We start from the raw sequence: 10,935 nt of genomic DNA on the forward strand, positions 1-10,935 counted from the left end.
CACACTACATACCTTGTCTTGAACAAGACATCTCGTGTGAAAGAGGTTCTCCCGCTGCTCTCGCTCATTGGGTTGAGTTTGGACACTCAAAGCTCTCCTAGCTACAAAAAGCTGTCCATTGGGCGCGAAAATCTCCTCACACTCCTCCTCATCATCGGTATCATCTACACCCTCCAATTTCGGCATATCAGGATCGGTCTCATCACCATCCGTCACGACTTCGCCGTCATCTCTCATGATCATAATTCTCCGGTTCGGGCAGTCACTCATAATATGCCCGAAGCCTTGGCACTTGAAGCACTTCTTATCTCGATTTCGACCATCGGAAACGGCCGGAATGCCCTGATTTGCTGCACCGGATCCCTCGGGTCGGGACCTAACGAACGGCTTCTTCTCCTCTCTCAGCGGTGCCTCCTTTTTCCATTGATTCCCTTTTGACGAGGAACCATTAGAAACTGGTTGCGATTGCCTCCAATTGCCCTGATTCTGGCGCTGGTTGCTGCTGTTGTTGCCCCTCCTCTTGAGTTGATTCTCGATCTTGATGGCCATGTGAACCATGTCCTCCAACTCAACGTAGTGCTGCAACTCCACCTTATCACGAATATCCCAATGCAAACCAGTCAAGAATCTCGCCATGGTCGCCTCTCGCTCCTCCACCACATTGGCTCGAATCATGGCAACCTTCATCTCCTTATAATACTCATCCACACTGCGACTGCCTTGCCTCAAAGTCTGCAACTTGTTGAAAAGCTCGCGGTAGTAATGATTCGGCACAAAACGCTTCCTCATCACAGCCTTCATCTCCTGCCAAGTCTGAATAGGCGGCTCACTATTTCTCCTCCTACTCGTCACCATCTGATCCCACCAAACAAGTGCATAATCGGAGAACTCAATTGCTGCCAACTTCACCTTCTTGAGCTCTGAATAGTTGTAGCAATCGAACATAAGCTCCACCTTTCTCTCCCAATCAAGATACAATTCTGGGTCATTCTTCCCTTGGAAGGGAGGAACGTTCATCTTGATGTTGCCCAGATTGTTATCTTGCCACGTTCTGCCGCCGTCGTCCTCATCCTCAAATCCTGTATCATCTACATGCTCCTCATACGAACGGTGGAATCGACCTCCTCCACCACCACGGCCTCCTCGCCCGCGTCGGCCTCCTCGTGTGAAATTGGTCTCTCGAGAATGAGACTGCTCCATCAGTTCGATCTTGTCGTACACTCCCTCAATTTCTGAGTGTAGCATTTTGCCAAATTCTGAGCGAAGTGCCTCCACTACGAGTTTTAATTGTGGATCCATAACAGGGCTATCGCTCAAATCCGCACCCTGTTCATCTTTCTTAGACATAGTGACAAAGACAGAAAACAAGAAACGGTTAGTGAAACAAAATAAAAGGACCTCACCGCCTCACAAACACTCGTGTATCACTCAAGATGAAATCACTCAGCGCTCGTGTATCACACAATTCAACGGCTTTTTTTTCACTCTAATAATCTCACTCTCTCGTGCCTTTTTCCGCTCAATTTCTCTCTCAAGGTATCAAATTCCCTCAATCTACCAACTGAACGCAAAAACCAACTGCACCAACGAGCTTGCCAAACTGTCTCAACGAGAGCACTCAACGAAACGTCCCACAAGAGACCACACCAACAACACTAAACGGACACGAAAAGGGTGGGAAACCTCCAAATGAAAACGAAAACAACCAAAAACGCAGACTGAAAAACCCAAAAAGTACTGCGCAGAAATAAGCTCAAAACGCTCTATACTACCCAAGGATTCCAGAAAACACAACGAGAAGTAAACGAAATCCGGAAACAGTGTACGCAGAAACTGTCCCGAAAGGCTCTATACGATGCCAGTGAAACTGTAGGAACAAGATGCTGCTTTTTTTTTTTCAACCCTAACAGACGACTATAGGTTCTGAAAAAAATCCTTTGAGAGGAAGTTCTTCAGAATCAGTTCCTCTGTCGTTGGTTGCTTGTGTCTCCTCTGGCTATTGATTTTCTTCATGATACGATCCTTGCCGATCGATCGAACACAACGCACGCAGAAGACTGAACTTGAACGGAAAGGATGGAATCCCAAAACCTCTGAATCTAACCCACGGAATGATATAGGCGACTGAATGCCCTATACCCCAACGTGCAGTTGACGCAGCAACTCGGGGACGCTGAATGACACCCGACGAGGGTTGGTTGACTCGCCATTACGTCGATAATTGAATTCGTCTTGGAATAATCAAGAGGAATTCGAAATTCTCAAGAGAAAAAATAAAACTCACAAGTTTATTGATAAAAGTAGGTAATTTTCGTCCAACATGTAGCAGCCATATATATAGGCAAAACTAATCCTAGGCTAATAAGGAAATAACTTAAAAACAAGCCCTAATAGGGCAAACAAGGCCCTTACTTTAAAAATCCGAAAATAACAAACCCTTTAAACTAATGGGCTGCGAAAAATAACAATACTGAAATAAATAAATGAAGTCTTCAAAATAAATCAAATCTTCAAGCTTCGGCCCACTCGCATGTAATGAGATTAATTAGACTTGGACCGACTCCACCATCTCCAATGGGTTTCTTCATCAACTCTTGAACCCACACTTCTTGAACTAAGCTCATCAAGCTCTCCTTGAACTTCTTGGCTCGTGCTCTTGTAACCGGACCAACAGGAACATGCACCGGGTCTTGCACCAACGAACCTTGGGCTGCATCACTTCATCTTGTGGAGGAACAGTGGGAGACTGTTGCTGAGGTGTTTCAGTGCTTGGAATTAGCACTTCTTCTGAAGTTTTCTGAGCAACTTCTTCATGATCCTCATTGAGAGATCTCTGAGGAGTGTCAAGTGAGATCTTGACTGGAGATGACAGACTGTCGAACTTTTTTTTGATTGAGCCTCGAGTCTTGTAGCGTGGCTCTGAAGTGAGGAGAGGGATTTCAGTTGAGATGCTGACATTCCCTTTGACTGAACTTTTCTGTCCTTCAAACAGATGGATGGTGGAAGACACTTGAGTGGTGTTCTTCCAGAAACCTTGAGTCTCTTTTGCACTGAAAAAAATGAGTGTCGAAACTCTGGTTCCTTGACGTAGATGCTTGGTGGAATGGGATTCCTTTTTTTCTTCAGAAAGGATCTGAAGATAGGCCTTCTCCCAGTTGAATGGGCCTTTCTGAAGCAGGGCGATCAGCACCAGTTTGTGTGGTCTTGAGAGATGACCAGGGGATCCCAGAGTGCCAAACCAGCACTTCTTGATTATTTTGGCGATGGGTCTAAGATGATGATGTAGTCTTGAAATGCTCAGAACATTAGTGATGATGCGGTCGGCAGATGCATTGCTCAACATCGCTTCTCTCATGAGATCTGAGGCTTCATCATCGGCAAATAATGGGGCTGGTCCGTCAGTCGGGAGGTTGAACACTTCTCTTGCTGCTTGAGAGATGTTGATGGAAATCTTTGTGGAGTCTGAGAAATCTCTGTTTGTGAACACAGTGATTTCAGTTCTGAGATCACCAGTAGACTCATCAGTCTTAATGTTATCGTAGAATTCTCTGATGATCGACTCGTCTAGAAGAAACTCCGGTGAGCATTGAATGAACTTCATCCATCCATGTCGTTCAAAGATATCGTTGATCTTGTTGAAATCAACAAGATTCTGGATTCCCTCCAATGTTACAAAGGATTCGTAACAGACAACTTGTTGAGATGCTGATTTTCCCATTTGGAATTTTGAGTGAGAGGATTTCTGCAAAAGTCTGTAAATTGGTTCTCATAGAGATTGAACTGTGGATTCTTACTGTTAGTCTTGCAGAGAAAGACACACTCAAAGAATTTTGCACAAAAGATTTCTCTGAGATTGAGTAAATCTTTAGTTGAAGATGAAACGTTTTTGAAGAGAATGTGAAAGATCGTGCATGAGGCGGTTTCAATAAACTTTTGAAATCCGTGCAAATGGAGACGTGGCACGTGGATCACTCCGCTTGTTAGTAAAAAGGGCGGGATCGTGTGATCGTGTGTCATCCGTTTTGAACGTAGTTTGCACGTGTCAAATAAAAAGAAAAAGACATGTAAAACTAATGACACGTTGGACTAACCACAATACAACCAAAAATGATAAAGAAGAGCAGTCATAGATACAAGTAAGATTGTTGAGAGAGGCTTACACAGTGATTATCACTAAATGAGACGTTGTTTGAAGTGCAAGTTCCCCCTGAATTTTATGACTGGTTCTCCTTTGTTTTTAAGTCCGTCGGCTGTTGCTGCACGTTCCTTTCACGTTTCATCTGTCTTTTGTATTGAAGTGATTCTTTACGGATCACTCCTTCAAAAACTTCTGACGTCTTTTTGAATTCTATCTTTGTTTCCTCGAGACGTGGTAGAAGTTTTTGTTTCTGAGACTGAAGAAGTTTCAGTCTGTTGATCAGTCTGCGCTCCTGAACATCCCTTTTGTCTGCTTCGTCTTCATCTGTAATGAAGTGGCGCAAGACGATCCTTCGAGCATCTTGCACAAGATCAATCTCTCTGATGATCTGTTTGTGCTCCCTAAGGAGATTTTCAAATCTCATTCTTAGGTGTTTATACTCTAGTCGTGTTTCATCATATCTGCTTGTTCCTTCAGACTGTGAGTGGGTTGGACTCAGATTTTCTTCTGGAAAGATGAATCTATCTTCGTCATCAGAGTTCAGTGTCCCGATCTCAAGTCCGTTGATTCCTCGAAAGTATGTATGAACATAATCGTTGGAGGAGTCTTTCTTATTCCTGTACATTGAAGAGAAAACAGGGAGAAACACACAGGAAACAGGAAAAGACCACGGAGCAAGTAATCTCAAGAAGAAATTTGAGAAAAGATTTTGATCAAAAACAAAATGCCCTAATTAGGATCTAGTTCAATTAGAACCTAATCAGATACAGATAGTTCTTGCGAACAACCTGCTCTGATACCAATTGTTAGGTCCTGAGGGTCTCGAATAGGTGTATGGGGGGGAATACACCTATGGGCTATTTTAATCAAATGCTCAATCAGAGGGATCTCAGTCAGAGATCAAAATGAAACTTTACATGAAAACAAAGACGCCTGTTTTACTGAAATCAGTTTTGACCAAACAGGGTTGACGACTGATACTGAAAGCTCTTCAGTAAAGAGTTATCAGTTAAGTTGCTGGAACTTAACTGATGCAAGTAAGGGCTTCAGTCGAGTTTGCTAAAACAGAGATGATAACACTCTTCCTGACTATCAGAAGATAGATCAGTCAGACTGATATAATACGTAGTGGAAATTAAACTTAGTTTCGCAATAGCCTCGGTGGAGCACGTTGTTGGTTAATAGGTTTCTCTTTGCAGTTAATCAATGTTCAGTTTATCAATTCAAATAACACAAGTAAGAATGTAAAACTGAAAACTGTAAACAACACAGAGACTTTTACGTGGTTCGGAAAAACCTTTTCCTACATCCACGGTTGGTTGATCAGACCAACAATCCACTTCGCAAGTGCTTAACAGGTGCACTGCAAACCGAACCGTGTGCTTGCCGGGTGCACACAACCGTACCACTGAAGAAAACCCTTCTTCAGTACCCACGCTTCACTCGCGTCGGATTTCTCTTGCTTAGCACAACCCGCGCTAAGACTCTCAGAGACAGAAAACCCTTCTGACCTCCGAATCACTCAAAACACTCTTATGGAGGGGAGGTTTGAACGAGTGCCAACTATACTTACAAAGAACAAGTTCTTTGAAGCAAGTTTGACCTTTGGCTTCTGGGTAAACAGAGGTTTGCCTAAGGTCTAAGAGAATGTGTGTAATCAGCAGTGACTGATTTTGGCTTTGGAATTCTCTTCTTCAATTCAAGCTTTGAGAAGATTAAGCTTTAGGCTGAGTAGCAATTTCGGCAGAGCTTCAGCTTATGTCGTTGAATCGGTGAAGGTTGAAGTGATCCTCGAGTGCTATTTGTAGGAGAACTCTTGAATAGATCCGTTGGCGTAGATCGTCCTCAAGATTTTTTCCGTTGGAGAGCAATTCGAATTTGGGCTGAGGCTTCAATCTTCGAGGTTCCTTGTCTGGGTGGAAACGGCTCTCTTTGATGGACAGGAGATGTGACGTCTCTGAAAAGTAACCACCAGATAGGAATGACCTCTGCAGAGATAAGATCCTGAGATCTCTGCATTTAATGCGGCTGTACTTTGTGAGTACGTGGCTTTCTCTGAACGTTGGAAGATCAGTCCAAGGAGAAATATTCAACTGATACTTGACTTTAGTATCAGTCCATTGTGCGCATTAAGTAATCAGTCTTCAACTGATTCTTCAACTGATACTTCAGTTGGTATCTGCAGTCTTCAGTCTTCAGTCCTTCGTTCTTCAGTCTTCAGTCTTCGACACCGCAAGCTAAACTAGAAACGAACTCTAACACTTGAGTTCAAAACAATTCTAGTCTATTATATTTAAGTCCTATGAATTTTGGTATCATCAAAACAAGGGTTAGGATATTCCACAAGGTTCCCAACAAATATATAATCTTCTGTTTAATATTTAATATGGCAGGTGTTGTTAGAGTGCAGAATGGATATCGAGTTACAAAAATTCTGTTGAATGCTGATATACCCGAAGTTCATGAATTCAGGCAGAGGTATCTATCATTCGCCTAATTGGCAGCTCACCATTCTTAATTGACTGATGCCCAACCATTTTTAATTAACTCATGTGTAACCTTATTTTTTGGAAAAAGACTTATTCACTCCAGTTTATGCACTAAAATTATTGTCAATACTTCACAACAAACAAGTTGTACTGTTAATGATGAGCTTGAGGCTGGAGTATCTGTGATAACCATAAAAGAGCTTTGTGAAAATTCAGAGGTTAGAAAACTGAACTCTTTTTAATTACTTACAATCTTTTGTTATGCATATTTTGTTATAATTAAATCCTATGTGTGATTTGATTAGGGTGGAAGCTTTTGGATATGTGGAACTGTGGTGAATATTGATGGAGCAGGAGATTGGTTTTACATATCATGCAAAAAGTGTTCGAAAAAAATTGAGAAGTTAGAACACCGGTTCTATTGTAAGAATTGCAGCAACTTTAGCGAGTCTGGGGAGATGAAATATAATATTATAATAAATGTTGCAGACGAGTCTAGCAGCTCACCATTTGTATTATGGGATAGGGAGTGTAAAAATGTGATAGGAAAACCAGCTGCTGAAGTTAAAGTTCAGACAACGACAGACGTACATTTTTTTGAAAAAATTATAATTATGTTTCCTGCCAACTTATATCTTTTATTCATTGTTTTTTAAGGAGTCTGAGGTTCCAAATGAGATTCGAGATGCTTTACTACAAAAGAAATACATGTTCAAGATTAAGGCTGGAGATATAATAAAGCCTATAGCGTCTCAACTCTAGCAACAGACCCTAACGTTGTTGCTACATACTCTGCTAAGTGCTCGGATAGCCATCAATCTAATTCAATTTCCGTGCTTGAGAGTTCAACTGAGGTTATGGATACAATTGGAAAACAAACACCTATTGCGGCTCAGTCAAAGCTTGGAGATGAGAGTGAATGGATTGATGACGGAGTAATTAAAAGAAGTCTAATGGATGAATTTTCTTCCACTAAACCAGCAAAGAAAGCTAAAATTGAAATCAAGCAAGAGGAGGACTAGATTTTGCAGCAATTAGTCTTTTATTTTTTGTCTAAGGCTGTCACTCTTTGATATTCAGGCAAATATCCTAAATACAGCCTATTTTTTGTACTTGAACTCATTATTTGAGGTTTATTAAAATTATTGTCTTTTTTGAATTTCTACTTATATGCGTAGTAGGAAATAATAGTAATGAATCATAGGACTAAGCAAGCATAACATATGAGTTATAATCAACACATATATTGACATAGTAAGTATGTGCATAATCAATATTCTAATGACTATCATCAATAAATATGCAAACTAATAGCACCTTTTACTAAAGATCAAATGCAATCTTGTGTAACCATTGCATCAAACAAATATGTTTCAATATCAGTGTTCACTAATATAATTGTTTGGTCCATATGAAATAATTATTTGTTTGATAGTTTGCGTATTTCAACAATAATGTTCATTAAGCCAAAAGTCGAACATACATGATACGGTAGACAAATGAAGTATAAGTGCCATCTCAAACTATGAAAGAGTGAAAGATCACAAATAGAGATATAAAGCACCTCCTGGAATCAATTTTCTAAATTCGATGGGTGAATCACCTTCATCTAGAGTATTAAAAGTTGTTGTGAAAATCTGTTCATGACCATCTGAAGTTGCTGTAGTACTCGGTTTGGATTTTGAGAAACTATTTTAGAATGGATAATTCATTTCAGAATAACATTATTATTACCTATTTTAGCGTGCCAATATTAAAAGTGGACTGCATCTGAAAAGGTATTCTTAAAGCCTATAGTAGTTTATCTTGGGGATTACACTAATGAGTACGTATTAAAACATGTAAATGCAACTGTGTCTTGGGCATCTAAACAGGCATTTAAAAAAACATCAAATATTTTTAAACGCATCAATTCATAACTCAGAGTATTCACCCAGTTTCAGTCAATTGCACAAGATTTGAGTAGTAAAAGTTTCACTCCTCAATTGATGACAATTGATCCACTCATTATTAACTTAGAAGAAGGTAAACATAGCGTAATTGAGCTCAAATAAATGGTTTAAATTACAATCATACTCACACAATTTTAATAATTGGCAGCAGAAGATAGCAATCCTCTTCCATCGAGTGCTTGCGAAGAAAGATTACCTTCACATGATGGTAAGTTATAATATTTGTATTTGGTAAAATATACTATATATTTAAATTAATTTAATATTAAGATATAAGATACTAATAGTATAATTTACTACTTGATGTTGTTTGCTTAAAAATAGAAATGTTTGCTGACCAAGAAACTTTTTGAATATCAAATTTGCATGAGAATGGTGCTTTTGGGTAGAAAAATTAGAATACTTCTTTCATTTTGTATACTGTATATAGATATAGATGTAGCAATTAACATTAAAGTTTTAGATACTTTCAACTAATGATAAAATTAATATGTATTTATTTTACCATAATCTTCTTGCAAATTAAGAATTTATATTTTCAGGTACCGTGGATTTCTCAATAATGGATTGCAATCCAATTCCATCAGATATTGAAGAAGAATCTGAAAATTCTGAGGATGGTTAGTAGCATTTTTTTAAAAACAATTAAAATGAATAGTGTTTTTTATTTGGAAAAGCAATAACAATTATTTAAAATTATATGAACCTTATCAATACTTACATATTTTTATATTTTTGCTCAGATTCGACACCTGATACGGAGGAGTTTTGCGCTTCCAATGTTACAAGTGGTATGTGTCCTAATTTGTGATTGCAAGTTACATTAAGTACATGTGTATGTTTAGGGTAATATATATATATAGGGGAAGGCTAAAATAAGAACGCTTCTTAAAATATAAATTAGGAACCATTTTCAGTCCTTAGATCATCAAGATCTACGGTTGATTCATCACCTTATTGGATAAATTCATGGTCCTGAGTTCGAATCCCAAAGGTAGCAAAAAATTATTTTTCGCAATTCGTACCTTGATACAGTTTATTCATGCGTGTTATACATAAAATTCATGCATTTTTACTGGTTCGTAATTCTTAAAATAAGGGTGATTTATTGAATAACCGCTCCCTATATATATATATATATATATATATATATATATATATATAGGGTTAGGCTAAAATAAGAACTAGTTTTAGGATATAAATTAAGAACCAATACAAACCATTAGATCCTGAAATATGGACGGTTAGATCTAGCCCATATTTAAGTCACACATTTGACGTTAATAACACAGATGGGGTTAAAGGTAATTTTAAGATTTTGTGTAATTATCGATTCCTTAATTTAAGGAATAGTGGGATTCAGTTAAAATGTCAGATTTATTCTCAATTTAATTCATATCTCTCTATACTATTATTTTTTTTACATCACGAAATTTCTCATTATATTACACATGTTATTCATGAGTATACACTAAAATATTCGCATACACTGAAATATTCGCATTTTGATGCATCATAATGCTACTCTTAATGTGATATATTGTAATACCCCGTTTCCTCGAGCTAAGTTTAGAATAATTTTGAACTTAGGTTTAAGATGATTCACGCCGGATAAAGAAAAAGAAATTATTTTAATTCCAACAGAAATGATTTACAAAAGCATTTGTAAATTTAATAATTAAATTTATATGCTTTGCATATTTATTTAATTAAGCATTCAAGCATTTTTATGAGTGAGCTTTAATTTTATTTGGGCCCTAAGCTTTTAATTGCTTGAGTTTGAGTATTTGAATAATTAGAAATAATTATTTGAATGAGAACGATGAACTCGGAATTTAAATCTGAGTCCGTTTAATCGTTTTTGAAATTTTAGACTTTTTGACGATGAATAGTAAAATACTGCTATTTCGTCTTTTTGTCGACTTTCAAAAATCTTACGTGCACGTCGTCGAGAAATATTCTTAGTTTTTCGATACGAGTCCAAAAATGAAAGTTTTTATTTTTGGACGACGAATGAATAGTAAAACCAGAATTTCTCGATAAACGTGTAGATCTCGTTTATCAGAATTTCGAGAACGAGCTTACGTTTTCTATATTTATATAGAATTACGAGTTTAATGAAATTGAGTAGAGGTCGAGAGGGCGAGTAACGAAGAATGTGAGTAATTAGTTGTTAAAACGAGACGAAACGGGATATTTAACGACTAAGTGGGATAATATCTTAAAAGATCTAACCCTACCCCACCAAAACCACCCCCCCAACCGCCTAACACTCCCTATATCTACAACTCACGGCTGTTGGCAGCCACCCCATTCACTCCAATCACTTTTTCTCTCTCACACACAAACACCAAGA

General features: G+C 38.3%; 1 protein-coding gene across 1 annotated transcript; it reads left to right on the forward strand.

Annotated features, from left to right (window-relative positions):
- Positions 1 to 6,524: 6,524 nt before the first annotated feature.
- On the forward strand, positions 6,525 to 7,389 carry LOC130984995 (uncharacterized). The gene is made up of 4 exons (XM_057907758.1): positions 6,525 to 6,616; positions 6,716 to 6,845; positions 6,933 to 7,214; positions 7,285 to 7,389. Exons 1-4 carry the CDS (start codon positions 6,525 to 6,527, stop codon positions 7,387 to 7,389), a joined length of 609 nt encoding a protein of 202 aa, XP_057763741.1.
- Positions 7,390 to 10,935: the final 3,546 nt, after the last annotated feature.

Source organism: Salvia miltiorrhiza, chromosome 1 (genome assembly GCF_028751815.1).
Source record: "Salvia miltiorrhiza cultivar Shanhuang (shh) chromosome 1, IMPLAD_Smil_shh, whole genome shotgun sequence".
Lineage (NCBI taxonomy): Eukaryota > Viridiplantae > Streptophyta > Magnoliopsida > Lamiales > Lamiaceae > Salvia > Salvia miltiorrhiza.

Excerpts from the sequence above, each read along its gene's own strand:
- LOC130984995 (XM_057907758.1), top strand. The coding sequence starts at position 6,525 with ATGGCAGGTGTTGTTAGAGTGCAGAATGGATATCGAGTTACAAAAATT. Across the intron at positions 6,846-6,932 it reads AGCTTTGTGAAAATTCAGAG|GGTGGAAGCTTTTGGATATG; the intron begins GTTAGAAAACTG and ends TGATTTGATTAG. Across the intron at positions 7,215-7,284 it reads AAGTTCAGACAACGACAGAC|GAGTCTGAGGTTCCAAATGA; the intron begins GTACATTTTTTT and ends TTGTTTTTTAAG.